Genomic DNA, 19,534 nt, shown 5'->3' on the forward strand with positions numbered 1-19,534 from the left:
GCTGCCATTCCAGCCCCCCTGCAAGAGTCCAGCACCTGGGATTCTTCTTAGCCAGGAGTCCAGACAAACTTACTTACAGAACATCAACTCAGGATAAATTAGTCTAACTAGGAATAAGCAGTTACTTCTCTTAGTGTCAATTCTGTTTCCTGGCCTCTTATAGAGGAAAACATTACTATCTTTTGCCCAAAAATATAACAGTTTGGGAATTTTACTACCCTTTTGGTTTTCCAGTAGGGTTGGGACTTCAGCTACTACTGCTGTGGTAGTGAATGTCTCAATAACACTTGGGGGTAGCATACTTAACACTTAGGGAAAGAGAATAAAAACTACTAAGAATGGGGGCGCCTGGGTGGCTCAGTGGGTTAAAGCCTCTGCCTTCGGCTCGGGTCATGACCCCAGGGTCCTGGGATTGAGCCCTGCATCCCATCCGGCTCTCTGCTCAGCAGGGAGCCTGCTTCCCTCCCTCTCTCTGCCTGCCTCTCTGCCTACTTGTGATCTCTGTCAAATAAAAAAATTAAATCTTAAAAAAAAAAAAAACTGCTAAGAATGACTAACAAGTCATTAATCATCCTTTCTAAAACTGATACTGTACCTTGTGTATTAAAGACAATTTTCTCCCTAGGAAGAGAAAACTTCCCAGTTCCTGTGGCGCACACGTAGACAGCACTTTCAGTATACAGATAGGCAGTCTGATTTGAAAAGTTTGGGACCATCAACCGACACATAATCAAGTCTTCAGACTGAAAATTAAATGTCAGATTATGTTTCATGATAATTAAAACAAAAATACTTGCCTGAATAATTTTTTATCTTGTATTTTTATACACTATCTCATAAAAATGATAAAATAATTCAGACTGTCCTTGTCGAAACCTAAATACTACTCTTGGGATGATTTACAAAATATGACAGGGTAAGTTTATAAACATCAATTAGAGAGAAATCATTTGTCGAGTTGTAAATAATCAGCAAATTTTGAAAATTACATGATGGTAAGATTCTAACTAAAAGCCGATAACAAACATGAGAAAAGAAATAAAAAGACTGATTTATTTTATTACTAATTTAAAATTGGCAAATACTTTGTAAGTGATCCCTGGTGAACATTTTGGTTCTTACTTCACTGTGAAGATATCAAGCACAAGAAAATTGAATTAATTTGTTTATATATAAAATCAGAAGCAGAAACAGAAATATGACCTAATTAAATGAAATCAGCAAATGTTAAATATACTGTTTATTATTAAAGAAGTAATTTTATAAACAAAACATTAAAAAGTGGTATTCCATAATGTTTTTATTCTGAAACCATTTTCTTTACGCCTCTTTTGCACTGCCTGAAAAATCTTATCACTGAGCATGTTTTTCTTGCATAATCAGAACTGTAAGGTTTGTTTGAAATAAAAGGACAAATTAAATGATTTCTTTACTGTATTTAGTTACAATCACATTAAGAATAAGGATTTAACAAAACTAGATACTATACGGTATAAGGCTAAATGAAATGAATTTACATTTAAGGCTTTTCCTTATGAACATCACCATTATTCAACAATATTTACAACATTAAACAACTGATTGCCGTCAGCTGTTTCCACTCTGATTTCCCTTTAGCTAAGGTTGTCCAAAGTAATGAGTCTAAGATGGCAAACAAAATGCAATGCCTAAAAACTGGCCACTTAGAAGTATCTCAAGCCTTCCAAGTAAATCTCTCAAAAGAATCTGAGCCTACAACAGTTAGGACAAACAACTCAGTACGTTCTTGTCATCTGTAATTCACTTTATAGATAGAACTCTTACCTGAAAAGGTGGATTGCACTGAGTGACTTCCACAGTTACTGCATCAGACATTTGGGGGCCATTATCTTCTACTGTTATCAGAGAGTAATAGATGAGACATGGATTGTCTGCTGGGTGCCATGCGGCTGCCAAAATCAGGAGCCCATCACTAATCAATGAAAAAGAAAGATGTACAGCCTCTTGGAAGTCAGTTTGTCAGTTTCTTATATAGCTAAATACATACTAACCATATGCCCTAGCAATCCCACTCCTAGATATTCACCCAAGAAAAACAAAAATTTATGTTCACACAAAAACCTGTGTGCAAATAGTAGTAGTGGCTTTATTCCCAATTACCTAAAACTGGAAGCCCAATATCCTTCAACTGCTGAATAGATAAATCCCGGTAATTTTTTTTTTTTTAAGATTTTATTTATTTATTTATTTGGCAAAGAAAGAGAGAAAGAGAGAGAGCACAAGCAGGGGAAGCAGCAGAGGGAGAGGGAGAATCAGGCTCTGTGCTGAGCAGAGAGCCTGATGCAGGACTCCATCCCAGGACCCTGGGATTATGACCTGAGGCGAAGGCAGATGCTTAACTAACTGAGCCACCCAGGTGCCCCTGGTAATTTTTTTTCAAGACTTTGAGAGAAGAGAGTGCAAATGGGGAGAGGGGCAGAGGAGGAGAGAGAATCTCAAGCAGATTCTGAGCTGAGCACGGAGCCCAATGCGGGGCTCAATGCCATGACCCTGAGTTCATGACCTGAGCTGAAAGGAAGAGTTGGGACATTTAACCAACTGAACCACCCAGGCACCTCAAGCCCTGGTAATTCTACACAGTGTGCCACTACTCAGTAAAAAGGAAGAAACTGATGAATGAACATCAAATGCATTGTGCTAAGTGAAAGAAGGCAGTCTCAACAGGCTTTATATTATATGATCCCATTTATAGGGCACTGAGAAAAAGGCAAAACAACAGGGACTGAAAACACATCAACAGTTGCCAGGGTTGAGACTGAAGGAGGCTCTGATTACAAAGGGATGCAAGGAAGTTTGGGGGGTGATGGAACTATTCCATATCGTGATTGTGTCTCACGGGCACATGAGTCTGCATCTGTCAACTCATTATACACTAAAACAGGTGAGTTTTACTGTATATAAAATATAGCTCAATAAATCTGACTTTAAAAAAAGATCAACAAATCATCAAATGCAGGACCAACAAAGCATAGCCCTCAGGCCAAACTGTGCCCAAGCAAGTTTTTATAAACGAAGCTTTACTGAAATGCAGCCAGGCCCACTCATTTCCGTACTGTCTGTGGATGCTTTCATGCTATCACTGGCAGACCAGAAGAGCTGCAGTGAAGACCACATTGTGGGCCCTTCAAAGAAAGGCTGCCAAACCCTGACCTAATTTGTTCTTTAAAGCTTACTTTGGTCCAGAGGAACATTTTGTTTTTAACAATCAGTTATAGAAATTTCAATGTGAAAACAAACCTTTTTCTATCTTAAAGCTTATGTTTCTCGTAAGTCTATCAAAATTGTTGCCCTCAACAAAGAATAACATGGTCTCTAATCTCAACCCCTCCAAAATATTCAGTAGCATTTATTATTAGCAACTTTCATTCAAGTCTCTGAAATACTAATGGGGGGGAGGGGAAGCAAGCGCCCTCTACTGACAACTAAAAACGAGAAACCGGAAAAAAAAATGAAACCCAGCTACTGACTAAATGACATCACTTCAAATCAAGCAATCTGAACATGGCTCTCATTTCTTTTTCCACTGTGATCTTCACCAGCTCCTGAACCCTTATCACTCCTACTCAGACTCCTAAAAGGAATCCAACAATACTATCCCAAACTTACAATATACTGGCAGTGACCTAAAGAGCTAATACAGGATATGGAAGAAAGTTATGCATAAAAAGGAACTAATGGACTAAACACCTAAATGTGAGATCTGAAACCATAAAACTCCTAAAAGAAAACAGGCAGTGATCTCTTGGACATCAGCCTTAACAACATATTTATGGATATGTCTCCTCAGGCAAGAGAAACCAAAGCAAAATCAAACTCCTGGGGCTACACCAAAATAAAAAGCTTTGGCACAGCAAAGGAAATGATCAACAAAACAAAAAGGCAACCTACTGAATGGAATTTCAAAAATGATATATCTGATAAGCGGTTAATATCTAAAATAACGTAAAGAACTTACACAACACCACCACCCCCCAAACAACCCAATTTAAAAATGGGCAGAGGCCCGGAATAGATGTGGTTTTTTTGGGTTTGTTTTTTTTTTAAATTTAATTTATTTATTTGACATACAGAGATCACAAGTAGGCAGAGAGGCAGGCAGAGAGAGAGAGGAAGGGAAGCAGGCTCCCCACTGAGCAGAGAGCCTGACGCGGGGCTCAATCCCAGGACCCTGGGATCATGACCTGAGCTGAAGGCAGAGGCTTTAACTCACTGAGCCACCCAGGTGCCCCTAGATGTTTTTCTAAAGAAGACATACAGATGGCTAGGAGACACATGAAAAGATGCTCAACATCAGTAATCGTCAGGGAAATGCAAATCAAAATCACAATGAAATATCACCTCACACCTATCAGAATGGCTAAAATAAAAAGGACAAGAATTAACAAGTGCTGGTGAGGATGTAGAGGAAAAAGGAGCCCTCACATTCTGTTGGTGGGAATGCAAACTGGTGAAGCCACTGTGGAAAACAGTATGGAGGTTTCTCGAAAAATTAAAAATTGAAATACCGTATGATCTAATAATTCCACTAACTGGTTATTTATCCAAAGAAAACAAAAACACTAATTTGAAAATATATATGTACCCCTATGTTTATTGCAGCGTTATTTATAACAGCTAAGACATGTAAGCAACCCGAGTACTCATCAACAAATGAATGGATAAAGACATGGTGTGTACACACACACACACACACACACACACACACACACACACACTGGAATACTACTCGGCAACAAAGAATAAGATCTTGCCATCTGTGCCATCCATGGATGGAACTAGAGTATTATGCTAAGTGAAGTAAGTCAGACACAAAAAGAAAAATACCATACCACTTCCCTTATACGTGGAATCTTAAAAACAAAACAAATAAACAATCAGAAAAACAAAAGAAGACTCTTCGTTGCCAGAAGGGAGATGGCTGAGGGGATGGGCAAAATAAAGGGGATTAACAAGTATAAACTTCCAGTTATAAAATAAACAGGTCACAGAGATGAAAAGTACAGCCAAAAAGACAGACAAAAAAAAGAAACCAAGTGAGGTCCCAGAGAATGTGGTCTTGAATGTACCAAGGAGGGACGCAGAGTTGGTCATACCTATGAGAAGGCTCTATATTGAAGTTACTCTAAAGACTGCATACTGGGTGACAACAGGTGCCACCAAGTCATGGAGACATGTCTAACAAACAGAATTTCTTAGAGCAGTGCTAGACCAGTTTTATTTGACATCTATATAAAAACATCTTCACATTTGAAAAAAACATGAAGCTGTTTTAGGTAGCAGAGATGACGGGTAGATACTCTAAATTTTGCAAACCAATAAAAATTTAACAATAAATTTTTTATTTATTGTTAAAAATTTTAAAATAGGGCACCTGGGTGGCTCCGTTGGTTAGGCCACTGCCTTCACCTGAGGTCATGATCCCGGAGTCCCTGGATCAAGTCCCATATCGGGCTCCCACCTCTGCAGGGAGTCTGCTTCTCCCTCTGACCTTCTGCCCTCTCATGCTCTCCCTCACTCTCTCAAATAAATAAATAAAATCTTCAAAAAAAAATTTAAAAACAAAAAATTTATTGTTAAATTTTTACATGAGTATATACAAAATAATACACTTAAGACTTAAAAAATCCAATTTCACATCTAAAATGAGGCTTTCTGAGCTCTGCGTAATAATCTAGTAAAAGAACTTATAAACCTGTTCCATGAAAATATATGCCTAGGTCACAAACCCAGTCAAAACAAGCAAAAGATCAAGGAGCATCAGTGAGCATCAGGTAGACGAACAGTATTCTTTTTTTTTTTTTTTAAAGATTTTATTTATTTCTTTGACAGACAGAGATCACAAGTAGACAGAGAGGCAGGCAGAGAGAGAGGGGGAAGCAGGCTCCCTGCTGAGCAGAGAGCCCGATGCGGGGCTCGATCCCAGGACCCTGGGATCATGACCTGAGCTGAAGGCAGAGGCTTTAACCCACTGAGCCACCCAGGCACCCCACGAACAGTATTCTTAAACAGAAGAAACGTATGCAGATACAGACACTTTGTATGATCACTAGACGGTCCAGAAGGAGAACAAGAGCTGCGTCTTACAAGTCCCACAAGCATCTTGCTAGCATGGCAACAATGGAGGAGACAAGCCCGGGCTCTGACCCAGTCCAGAAATTCTTAAGCATGTTTCTCTACTGTTTTCAGTCCACATTTCCGTTCTGAAAACTATGTGAAAAAATATCTGCATCGTATGACCATGTGGGCTGTGTCCTAGCAGCAGTATTTTTTTTTTTTTTAAGATTTTATTTATTTGACAGAGAGAGAGACAGTGGGAGAGGGAATACAAGCAGGAGGAGTGGGAGAGGGAGAAGCAGGCTTCCCACAGAGCAGGGAGCCTGATGCAGGACTCGATCCTACTACAACCCTGGATCATGACCTGAGCTGAAGGCAGATGCTTAACGACTAGCCACCCAGGTGCCCCCTAGCAGCAGTTCTAAATTCCTGAAAGTCTGGTAAAGATATATGAAAACACATAAACTATATTTAATTAAACCACTTGTGGAAATTAAACACATGCTATTTCTACCTCTTTGATAGTTTATGTAAGGTTTTCAGAAACTATAAAGAAGGATCTTACTGACATTCTCAAGAGCCTAAGAAAAATTATACAGCAGAACTGCAATATCCTTCCAAAAATAACAAGTAGAATTTGTTGTACTAAATAAATTACTCTAAAACATATAAAAATTGGGCACCTGGTGGCTCAGTGGGTTAAGCCTCTGCCTTCGACCCAGGTCACGATCTCAGGGTCCTGGGATCGAGGCCCACATCGGGCTCTCTGCTCAGCAGGGAGCCTGCTTCCCCCTCTCTCTCTGCCTGCCTCTCTGCCTACTTGTGGTCTCTCTCTCTCTCTGTCAAATAAATAAATATTTTAAAAAAACACACATAAAAATTGCTCTTAACTTCTGGTATGTTGTGTTTTGAAGAATTACAAGCCATATATTTGTACTCATTATGAACTTTCTCATGGAAGCCATGTTATAAATGGTTTTTAAGTTCCCTATGACCTTTAATATTAAAATTAAATAATAACACAGGATAACTAACCTAGGATTTATCAGAGTAACCTAAGTGCCACTGAGAGCACTGTCTCTAAGAGGAAATTCACTGTGAATATAAACCCTGAGTGAGTTCTCACTTGTACTGCCAAGACAAAACCTCACCCCACTTTCCTTTCTTCAATATCGCCACAAACTTAAGCTTATTAAAGCAAAAGGGCTGGAGAAGAATGCCTGGTATCGCCACTGAGAAGAGAAGGATGACAGCAGGGGGCACCCACAGCAGCAGGGAGGGCATCTCTTAGTGTGAAGAGAGGCTCCAGCCATAAGAGCAGGAAAGATGAGTCTCGAACTAGGGCAGACAACTAACATAAGAATATGCAGGTGAAGGCTGAGAACTGCCTATATTTCTCAAATCAACCAGCATCTCTAGGACACAAAACCTTTCAGTAAGGCATGAAAGTATGATGCGAACAGTATTAGAAGAACAGATGGCAAGACTGATCATCATTGTACAATAAACATTACTTTCCCAAAAAACTACCTGTATTCTTGATGACAAGCTAACTGCTTACCAGTTTTGCTTCAAATCCAAATACCGAATGTTGACCCCTTCTTTAATAGCTTCGTAGTTACTTTCAGATCCCTACATGAAAACACCAATAACATAAGCTCCATGAGTGTAAGGATCATTGCTTTTCACCTTTGTATTCCCAGCACCTACTGAACAGTTCAAAGTTATTGAATAAATAATATATGTATTTTAAAAACTACTAAGTAAATCAGTGAATTCCAGTATTTCTACTTATTTCTACTTATCTGATGATTAAAGCTATGCTGCATTGAAATGTGTTCTAATAAAATAATTAAAGAAACTAGTATTCTCATCTATCAAAATGTGAATTACAAAGATGAATATTATTTTTCCTTACCCAAATAGCATCAGTAATGTTTTCCTTCAGGACTCTATTTAGATCCCAACTATGTGCTTGTTTTTCTGAAGAATCATCCAATTCCCATTTACTGATGTTCGAACTTGTCAGGCTATAAAAGCTTGCTCTCTCTCTGTCCCAAAGGACACTTGAAAGCTGTATGGAGAGGAGAGAAGAAAAAAGTTACATTTACAGATTTTGAAGTTCTAATATGAAGGAACTACTTTTCTGAAATTCAAATTTATATGTTTTATAAGTATTTCATTAGTAATCCTGGCAGAATTCTTTATTTAGTATTCCAGGAAGGAGTGATCCTAAAATGGACCTTGAAAGCAAGGTAAGATTTCCAAAATATAAAAGCAGACAGCCCACAAAGAGTACAGTTGTGGGAAAGTTATAAGGCCTTCCAGAGAACAACAAGCAGTCCTGTTACATTGGAATCTAGACTACAGCTAGAAAAGGAGGAAAAATAATGCTCAAATGAAAAATTAGGGACACATAGCAGAGTCCTGAATGTGAATTTGTAAACTTAGTAAACAAGGTATTATCAATGGCTTTTGAACTCAAGAGGTGTGTTATAGGAAAAGGAATGTGGCAAGTTATATGTAGATAGATTATTCTGCCTTTTCAAGTATATATTGGTTATGAAGTACAGTTATGTTTTTAGTTGGGCACACGATTGTTTTGAGTTAAAGCCCTGATTTTCTCCATTTTCTCCATTTCTCCTATCACCATGATTCTGGCCACTAATGGGTTAGAGAGCTAACAGAGAGTAAACTGAACTGCCACCCAGGGCTTAGGGGAAATTCACCAGATTAGGGCATAACAATGGAAGCAAAAGGTAGGGATGAAAATGAGACATGATAGAAGTCAAATCTACAGTATCTGTTAAGTATGGAATCTGCTATAGAAGGGAGGCGTGCATACACACATGCACAAACACACACACACTGGAGAGTTTATACCCAGGTCACTGAAAACAGTGACAGGGTCATGAACAGAAATTAACAGGCCAAAAGAGAAACGAGTTTTATATACACTTTTGGTGTAGGAAATTGAGGGAACAGGTAATATGAGCAATTTGTTTTCAGACATATTAGGTTTTAGGTCTTTAGACCATCAAGAAAGCAGATGGTGAGAGCGACCTGCAGTTAGAAGGACACAGCACAGTGAGAAGAGAATATGGGCTTTCAATTCAAAGAGGCCTGGGCACATATCTGCCACAGAGTAGTCGTGCAATGTCAGGCAGTTTACATAAATGTCACTGAGGCTGTTTGCTCACCTGCAAACTGGGGAGAAAACACTCTACGTTACAGGTTATCACAATTATTGCTCAAAATAACAAATACAGAGCCTCCAGCAGAGAGGAGATGCTCCGGGTTTGCTGCCATCTGCCTCCCTTCGCTATGCCAGAGCCTGAGGCAGAAGCCTGGCTGAGAGATCCAGATTCAAGTCATCCACACAAACAGTTGGAGTCATGGGAGTTCAGAACACTTTCGGTTAAGTCAAAAAGCAAAACTGGTCCTTAAACACAATTTTATATAACAGTTTATATATTTTTATATATAATTTTATATAACAATTTTATATAACAGTTTTAATCCAAAGAATGTACATGTAAGAGAATCTGTATGATTTAAGAATATTAAAGTTACAGGGTTTGTGAGAGAGTTCATATGAACTCATTTGATCACAATAAAAGTGCTTCACTGAAAACATCAAAGGTTTTACTTCCTATACACTAGTATTCATATGGGGACAATACCAACTTCATAGGAAACCTCCCACTTACTGATTTCACGAAGAAACAAGCTTGTAAAACAAAATCATTTTATCAACTTACGATGAGATCACTACTGGGAGATAAAATTCCCAAAAGAGAAGAAACCTTCCGACCAATTCCTGAAAGCATCCCTTGTCCTTGAGGCAGAATGTGTTGATGAATCTTTCCTAAACTATCAGGTATCAGCCGAACCAGCTGGCTTCCCGATGAGGACAAAATAAAACTTCCTCCCTATGAACAAATTTTGTGAAATTAGTTACGCATCTATAACTAAGATAAAGAGCATTAACACAAAATGCTTTGACATAGAAACAAGTCGTCTATCATCTGTACCTTAAAACAAATCTAAAAGAAAAAAAAGTATCATTTTACTAAAATGATTTACTTACAAATACTATAACATGTTACTAATATGTGATACTATTAATTTTACATAAACTTTAGTTGTTTTTTTAATTGGGTGTTTCCTTAATTCTGATTTTTAAAATACAGGTTCACCACACTACAGGTTCAACAAATCAAGTATCACATTTTATTCTTTGGTAAACTTGCAGAGTGTACATTATAATGCAAGCCATTCTTCCTAATGTCAAAGGGTTTCTAAGTCACCGTCAGGAAACATTTCTGAAAGAAATGAATACCATGGGCTATGATCCAATACTGGTATTTCAGAGTCCTAGGAAAAAGGCTTTCCTTTGTCCAGCCACTCAATTCCTAGACCCTTACATTCTTCTCTTGCCTCTTTCTGATCCCTCTCTGGCTGTATGGTCTATCCAAAACAATTTTTACTCATTCACATCTCACTCCAAGGCAAATCACAGCTTTCCAATAAATATGAAAGAAAATCGGGGGAACCAGGTGGTGGGTATTAGGGAGGGCACGGATTGCATGGAGCACTGGGTGTGGTGAAAAAACAATGAATACTGTTACGCTGAAAATAAATAAAAAATAAAAAAAAAATTAAGAGCCTATCTGAAGGACATGGAAGTTCTCATTTTACAAATTCTCATTTGAAAAATTCTCATAAATAATAAAATATCCTTTGGTCCATTCCAAAAAAAAAAATATGAAAGAAAATCCATCACATACCTGCACTGCTGTTAAGAAACTGTAAGTCTTATCACCTCCCAAATCTACAAAGGTCTCTGTGTAGATATCTTCACCAGCAAGGCTTGGCCAGTAGCGGACGGATCCTTCTCTGGTGGCAACCATGACAGCAAGAGCCTTCAAACAAGATCGTAACACTCAGCAATTACAGTAAAAAGGTGTGTCTGGTGTGTCTGGTGACACTGATAAAAGAAACTAGGGCAATTTATTATTTGATTTACAGAAATTAGGGGGGACATAACCCTTCCTGTTTATATTTTAAACATCATCAGACTATAACATTTACTTTCTTTTCCTTTTGTTGTGCAGTTCTAGCAATTTTAACACTTGTATAGACCTAGGTAACTACTACCAATATAGTGACACAGCACAGTCCCATAAACATCCCAAACTCCCTCGTGCTAACTATCACTTTATAATCACACCTTTTCCCCATCTTAACCCTGGCAACCAGTTCCCATCATTATAGTTTCATCTTTCTGAGAATGCCAAGTAAATGAAATCATACAGAATATAACCTTTAAGCACTGGCTTATCTCACTTCAGCATGTCTTTAATCTGGGTTGTTGCTGTATGAAGAATTCACTCCTTTTTACGGTTGCATAGTAGTCCATTCTATGGATGAAACCCGTTTATTTATTCATTCACTTGTTAAAAGGACATTTAAGTTGTTTCCACCTTTGGCTATCATAAATAAAGCTGTTATGACAATCATACACTGTTTTTTGTGTAAACTTTTAAGTTTTAATTTCTATGAGGTAAATAGCCAGGAGCGGAATTGCTAGGAAAGTGAAAACCAAGAAGCTCTGCCATTTTGCATCCCCATCAGGAATGTGTGAGTTCCAGCTGCTCCACATCCTTGCCAGCACTTGGCAGGGTCAGTATTTTGTATTTTGGCCATTTTAATAGGTGTACTGTGACAGCTCACTGTCGTTTCAGTTTGCATTTCCCTAATGGCCAATGATGTGAACACCTCTGTGACACCCTTATATCTTCTCTGGTAAAGTATCTGTTCAAATCTTGTGCTCTGTTTTGAAATTGGGTTGTTTTCTTATTAAGCTTTGAGAGTTCATTTTACATTCTAGATACAAGTTCTTTGTTGGATATAGGACTTAGGAACATTCTCTCCCAGTCTGTAGCTTGCCTCTTTTCTTGTCACTGTCTTTGACAGAGCCAAGTTTTTAATTTTGATGAAGTCCAATTTACCTATTTTTTACTTTTGTGAATCACGCTTTTGGTGATTTCCAAGAACTCTTTGTCTAATCCCAGGTCATGATGATTTTCTCCTGCTTTCTTCCAAAAATTTATAGTTTTATGCTTTAGATCTAAATCTATGATCCCTTTTGAGTTAATCTTTGTATAAGGTAGGAAGTTTAGGGGAAAAGTCTTTTTTTTTTTTTTTTTTTTTTTGCATAAGGATGATCAACGGTCCCAACACCATTTACTGAAAAGGCTATCCTTACTCCACTGGACTGCTGTTGCAGCTGTCACAGATCAAAGGGCCACCTCTGTATCTGCATTCTCTATGTGTCTATCTGCCAATACTAATGTCTTGACTCCTGTGGTTTTACAGTTATGTGTCTGAATCAGGTTGGATGATTCCTCTAATATTAGAACTCCCTTATTTAAAAAAAAAAATCTATATTTCAATAAGCAGTTAAGTCACCTACCTGAGTAGAATGTGCTTCACCTGCAGTATCAGGATAAGAGAGAGCCACCAAGTCAGCACTCCAGGGGAAGTCACTAGGCGGCAGCTGAAGTTCTTTACAAACAGATAACTAAAGAAGAAACCCAAACCAAAAATCTTTCACATCAAATCCAAGTTTTTTGAATACGTACCTGACTTCACTATTTTCTTTCCCTGCATATTTCAGATTCTCATTCATTGCTGGAAATACCATTCTACAAATATTCTTTTTTCTCATATCTTTTTGATTAGGGTTTCATCAGGGCTTTCATTAATTTCAAAACAAAGTATCTTAAGAGATACAGAATCAGGAAAACTTAAGAGGTAGACCAGACCCTGAATATCAATAAACCCAGTATCTTTCTGGACTAAAAAGATGTCTACTGGTTAAGAGATGTATGTATGGAATTTTCCCAGGCTAGTCTTGATTTGTTTATTTAACATCTAAAATCTTCAAGACCACAGAATAACTAATTATACCAAGCTGTCCAGAAAATATTTCTTGGCCTCAGCTAGATATCAGGCTCCTTCTGCTAACTCATCAGGGCCCCCAGGATGTCTCCCTCACCTATGCTCTCAACTACAAATTCTATTATCTGGGCAGCACCAGTATGGAGACCACAGATGTCAAGAGTTTGGGTAAGCACGAGCCCCCAGTTCCAAGAGAACAATGGCCCAGTAACAACAGTAACCAGTGACTGGTGCAAGACAGGATGCCTTATCTGGAACACAAAAGAAAATAAGTTGCTGAGGATAAGGTCTTAGAAACACAAATGATAATCCTGTGTGACCCAGAAATCATGACTTGAGCCAAAATCAAGAGTTAGCTGCTTAACTGACTGAGTCACACAGCCACCTCTCAGTTTTTCCCTATTAAGCATCATTCGGTGGATTTAGTGAAACAGAGTTCTATCTTAGAAATAAATAAACTCAGTTCATTAGGTTAGGTGGACAGCATTTAGTCTTAAACTTCATTAGGTAGACTGAAATGACATTTGTAATATTAATTAAAAATTATATAGTCTAATGTTATTAAATGTAAATAACATGGATCTAGTTTAAAATTATTAAATGGGAGAAATTTTCCCAACACAAAAATGTATTTGCATGCTCAGTACTCCGTATCATAACAAAAATGCAGAGCCAGGTCTGAGTAGATTTAGATTACTGTCCTTTAACAACTCTAAAGCTTTAGGGTAAAAATTAAGATCCAATTGGTAATCCTCTCCTCTACCTCCTTTTAGCTCCCTAAACAGCAATTACCTTAGTAATAGGTGACAGAGCAATCTTCCAAATAATGAGTTTCTCTTTGCAGACCAGACAAGCCCATCCTCCTTCATCTATGTGAACAGTCAGGTGATCATCAACTAAAAAAAAAAAAGTACATAATTAAACTTAAAGTATGAATAAGAAAACCTGTTAAAAAAAAAAAAAAAAAGAAGGGGCGCCTGGATGGCTCAGTGGGTTAAGCCTCTGCCTTCGGCTCGAGTCATGATCTCGGGGTCCTGGGATCAAGTCCCGCATTAGGCTCTGTGCTCAGTGGGGAGCCTGCTACCCCGCCCCTGCCTGCCTCTCTGCCTACTTATGATCTCTGTCTGTCAAATAAATAAATAACATCTTAAAAAAAAAGAAGAAAAAAAAACCCTTAAAATTCCTTATACCAAGATCTTCTTTATGGTTACATTCTTTACATACGTGTGTGTGTGTGTGTGTGTGTGTGTGTGTGTATAAAAAAGTGATCACCACATAAAAAAATTCATTCACATCAAAAAATGCTCTTGAGTAATTCAAGAGTTATTAATACCCAAAATAAGAAATCCATTTAACTTTGATAATCACTTTCAAAAATGTATCTGAAAGCAAAAAGTATATTTTGGACTTAGGTTTAACATCTTTTAATATTGGTTATAAACCAGCATCTTACTTTCTATAATATTTAGTAACATTTGTAATTTTATTTTGATATGGCAACACAAATATTAATCATTCCCATTAAATATATTAAAAAATTTCAAGGAAAAATTGTTCCTTCAAAAGAATGTGATTTTCAAATACTTTCTTTAAAGTATGATAAGTACTTTTCAAATACTTTCTTTAAAAGTATGATAAAGCACTTCATTATATGCAGACATCAAGGGTTACATTCCATATTTTCTTAGAAGTTATTTATTTTAGAAAGAGAGATAGAGAGCATGCACAAGGGAGGGGCAGAGGGAGGAGAGGAAGAGAACCTCAAGCAGACTCCTCACTAAGTGCGGAGCACGACACAGGGCTTGAGCCCACGACCCGAGCTAAAACCAAGAGTCGGCCGCTTAAGCGACTGAGCCACCCAGACACCCGATGGGTTACATTCCATATTACATGACAAAACAATTATTATATTGCTGTCATAAACACTGGTGGTAAACCTCAGTAAGTGTACAAGCTAAAATACTAACTCACGCAGGCTAAGTGTGGTCTTCTGCTGAATTAGCATATCGGCTCAATATTTTCTTTTCCTGAAAGCAATAAAGCAGCTCCAAATACTCTACCGGTAAGTCCTTGAGGTCTCTGACTTCACACACGGCCATTGGTAGGTTTCCATACAGCGAAAAGTTCTTCCAGTTTACACACCCCTCAGTTTAAACATCCTAATTTCTAGGGACTCTCTCCTCTGAGGCTGTGTATTCTTTGTTATTAAAAGTCTGGTGGCATGAACCAGGAGTATATTAAAAGGTTTAAATATAATTTAAGCTCAAATGTTTAAAAAAGTAAAGAAAAATGGAATATATATATATATATTTAAAACAAAAATAGTGCAGGGCACCTGGGCGGCTCAGTCACCTTCAGCATCTGTCTTCAGCTCAGGTCACGATCCCAGGGTCCTACCCTGCTCAGCAGGAAAGGTGCAACTCCCCCTGCCCCTCCCCCCGCTCCTGTGTGTGCTCTCTCTGATGCATGCTCACTCTCTCACAAAAATAAATTTAAAAACTTTAAAAAAATAATAAAAACAGTGCATGACAGAGGTTAGTAGAAGTTTAGTTGTCTGAAAACCACTATACCCGAGTTCTCAAGGACTCACAGGCAAGATAAGCAAGTTCAGATTGATGAGAAATATTCCTTGCTAGAATGGAGTACACTTTAACCTTTTTTGACTGTCATTCACAGTATGAAATACATTTTCTATCATAATGCATTCACATACAACTTAAATACAACAAGCAAGCCATCTAACATTATCATATGAAATGCACTCTGATATTCTGCATTCTATTTTTTTAAATGTTGGCCATGAGCCACTAAACTGATCTCAGTTACTACCTGCAGTCTGAAAAACAGTTCCAGAAAATCACAAAAATCTAGAATTGAATCACAAATAAAGATGACTTGGGAACATCCATGAGGATGCTCCGAACTTTGCTCTCCCAGTCACCCAATCCCTCATCCTTACTGTTGCCTTTCTGACCCCTCTGTGACTGGTTCTTCCAAACTGCCACTCTGATTCTCTGCCAAGAGAATCTTCTAACGGTACACCACACTGATAACACAAACGTGTACATATAACCTCTAGGGTACTATATAGGATCCAGAAATGGAGGTAGTAAGCCTTGACCTTACTGCATTATCACACCCAATAATGTGAGGCAGTGTTTTGGGTTTTTTTAAGCTAAACTTCATACACACGATCAACTTTTTAAATGAGACTGAGTTTTGCATATGCACTGAAATGTGTGCTAAAAATAAACTCATTCTGCTTTTCAAATTCATTACATTTCTCAATTACAGTGAAAACCAAATGTTACCTGTTTCTACCTCATTTAAGTGAAGGTACATCAGACAAAGCACAAATACCAATCTGAGCCAGAGCCAGGCTGCATTTTGAGCTGCTAATAGAGGCAAACGGAAAATGACACCTACCTTCAGCCAATGTCAAGGCTTCCATTACTTTAACAGGAAGAGAAGATCCAAATGTTTTCACATCATAGTTCATAGACTCCGTTACACAGTGGTGTGGCAATATTCGTGTAGGTGTTCCTCTAAAGAAAAAAGACAACATTCCTTGAACCATATCTTAAAATTTTCTGTTGTCTTGGGGCATCTGGGTGGCTCAGTCAGTTAAGCGTCTGCCTTGGGCTCAGGTCATGATCCCAGGGTCTCAGGATCTAACCCAAATCGGGGTCTCCGCTCAGCGGGGAGCCTGCTTCTACCTCTCCCTCTGCCTGCTACTCCCCCTGCTCTCTGTCAAATAACAAATAAAATCCTTGAAAAACTTTTTTTCCAGTATCCTAATTTTTAGGTACATATTTTCACATAAAGAGAAGATCTTTGATAAACAAGAAGAAAGATGAGGTGTAAGAGTAAAAAAAACAAAAACAAAACTGAAAACCAAAACCAAAACGAAACAAAAAACAAAACCACACACACAACTCTGGCTCATATGTACTGCATAATACATTTTTTTGTTAAAAAAAAAAAAAAAAGACTGACAGAATCTAGAAAACGGCTTCTGACTCTTATGCTCTAGAAATCAGATGTATGCTCTATTCACTTAAACTCCTTATAACTGCCTCCTTAGCTGTGATATATGAAGGTTGGACTAGATTGAGTGTTTTCCAAATTGTGGATCATTTTGAGGGTCTCAATCAACATTTTTGAAAAACAGAATATAATCTAGAGTTTATTCTACATTGTGGTCAAATAAGCTTTACAAACATTGAATTAGATTATCTTTAAGCTCACATCAGCCTTGGAACTTTTTTTTATTGAAGTATAGTTGACATACAATGTTATATTAGTTTCAGGTGTACAAAACAGTGATTAGAAACTCTATGCTATGCTCACAAGTATAGCTACTCTCTCATCATGCAACCCTACTATAACATCACTGATTATATTCCCTGTGCTGTGCTTTTCATCCCCATGACTTACACATTCTGTAACTGAAAGTCTGTACGTCCCACTCCCTTTCATCCATTTTCCCTCATCAGCTATAGAATTTTATGATATCTACCAGATTTTTTTTTAAAGATTTTATTTATTTATTCATGAGAGAGGACGGGGAGGGAGGCAGAGGAAGAAGCAGGCTCCTTGTGTGGGATTCCATCCCAGGACCCCACCCCTAGATCATGACCTGAGCCGAAGGCAGATGCTTAACGGACTTAGCCACACAGGCAACTCCAGATTTGTACAAGAAATTAGAATCATGAGTATCTGCTGTTACCTGTTCTTCAACAGCAGATACAGCAGTTGAAATTGTATCTCCTCACCCTGTTAACATTCAAAAAATAATGTAGTTACCAGTATAAAATTTATTTTCTCTTATCATGAGGATTAAGTGAGCTTTGTTTCTTGACACACCATTATAACCAAGATTTTTCTTTAAATAATCACTAGGAAGTAAGAAAATATTTTAAAAACACATTAAGTAAAGTACAGCTTTAATTCCCTGACTTTTCTCAAAAGGAGTAGAAAACACTGACAAGATCACCACTTTGAAGAGCACTTTAAAAAATCTAGGTTTCCTTGCAAAACAAAGTTCTTTTAGGGTAGACAAAGTCGGAAGAACCTACTCAGAAACAAGTTTCCGCCTAAAGTTCTAGATTAATTATGAAAGGGTGGGTGCGGGGCATGACTTAACAGGTGATGTGGACTGATGTGCCACGTTTTTTATATATTTACAAAATTACTATTCTTAACTCACTGCTATATGGAAAGACTTTCGCCTATTAATTTCCCTACAAAGTTGACGTGTATGGCCAAAACTCCCTTACATATCAATCAGAAGATATGAATGACAATAACTCTATTAGGCATTTTCCTGGGTTGGAGATGCTCTTTCCCACCACCGTCGACGGATTTCATATTGATTCATTTGGCCTTAAGTGAAGCAGGCCATCGCCTTTACACAGACGAAAAGACTCATGACTGTCTGACACCGCAACACAGGGGTTGTAAGGAGGCAGGTAACCACCGACTGAACTCTAATTTGTTCACCTCTACACAAAGCTAATTCCATGAAAGGTGCAAAGTGGATGCCTGATAAATTAAAGCGAGGCTGAAATAACTACCCGCAAAGATGGCGAAGATCTATTTCCCCAAAACTTAGCATTCCTCCCCGCCGCCCCCGGTTCCGGAGGCTTCTGGAGACACTACCCCATCAGGCCCGCCGAGGCACGTAAGACTATCGGTCACCAGACCGCACCGGGGACAATCACTTACCGCGAGCTCAGCGAGCTACGCCGGCCGACCGGCGAAAAGAGCACCGGGGAGCTGACTGCCGACCCTAGTGACAGACCTTTTCTGCTAGTCGCCCGGGGCGTGGAGCCGGGTCCGACTGCGCCCAGCGGGCCCCTTCGGGTCCCGGGGCCCGGTGTCCGCGGAGAGGAGACGCCCGGGAACATGACGGAACGGAGAGGCGACACGGGGCGCGCAGATTCCTTCTGTGGGGCTCTATATAGCTCGGCTCCCGCGCCGGGGAGCTTGAACGCCCAGAGGCGGGAGGGCGCGCGGTGATGACGCAAAAGCACAGCGCCGAGCTGCAGGCTTTGTCTGGGAGGCGGGGGAGGCCCGGGTTGGGAGCGCGATGAGACGTAAAAGCGCGGCGCCAGCCGCGGGGTGTGGTCGGAGGCGTGCGTAGCGGGCCGGGGAGAGCGCGTGGTAATGACGTCAGAGGCTGCCTCGGGCCGTGGGACTTTGTCCTATAGGTGACCAGTGGAGGGTTTAGGGGGCTGGCGGGTGTCCGGAGTCTCAGGGAAGTGAAACTGGAGAGCCAGGTGCCCTTCTCGACTGTCTGGCCCTTTAGCAGCCTGAACGCGAAGGCTCTCTGCGTTCTGGTCTTTCCTGAGCCTCTTGGGAACTGGAAAGTGTCGGTTCACTGATCCACGCTGAGGAGGGGGAAATCGGAAAAGTTGCCAGCGGTTTCACACGCTGTTATATTTGTTCTTCTCTACGTGTATCATTCTCCACT

At 39.1% G+C, this 19,534-nt stretch overlaps 1 protein-coding gene across 1 annotated transcript in view; it reads right to left on the minus strand.

The window, feature by feature from the left end:
* Positions 1-19,080, minus strand: part of NUP133 (nucleoporin 133) — a 56,101-nt gene extending 37,021 nt beyond the window's left edge. The window contains exons 1-10 of the mRNA XM_080823475.1: positions 18,787-19,080; positions 16,486-16,604; positions 13,852-13,955; positions 12,572-12,679; positions 10,884-11,018; positions 9,855-10,025; positions 8,012-8,167; positions 7,655-7,725; positions 1,804-1,951; positions 596-743 (exon numbers count right to left, since the gene is read on the minus strand). Coding sequence (XP_080679601.1) covers positions 596-743; positions 1,804-1,951; positions 7,655-7,725; positions 8,012-8,167; positions 9,855-10,025; positions 10,884-11,018; positions 12,572-12,679; positions 13,852-13,955; positions 16,486-16,604; positions 18,787-18,968 — 1,342 coding nt within the window. The 5' untranslated portion in view covers positions 18,969-19,080. The remainder of the gene's footprint in view (positions 1-595; positions 744-1,803; positions 1,952-7,654; positions 7,726-8,011; positions 8,168-9,854; positions 10,026-10,883; positions 11,019-12,571; positions 12,680-13,851; positions 13,956-16,485; positions 16,605-18,786) is intronic.
* Positions 19,081-19,534: the final 454 nt, after the last annotated feature.

Source organism: Martes martes (assembly GCF_963455335.1).
Source record: "Martes martes genome assembly, chromosome: 14".
NCBI lineage: Eukaryota > Metazoa > Chordata > Mammalia > Carnivora > Mustelidae > Martes > Martes martes.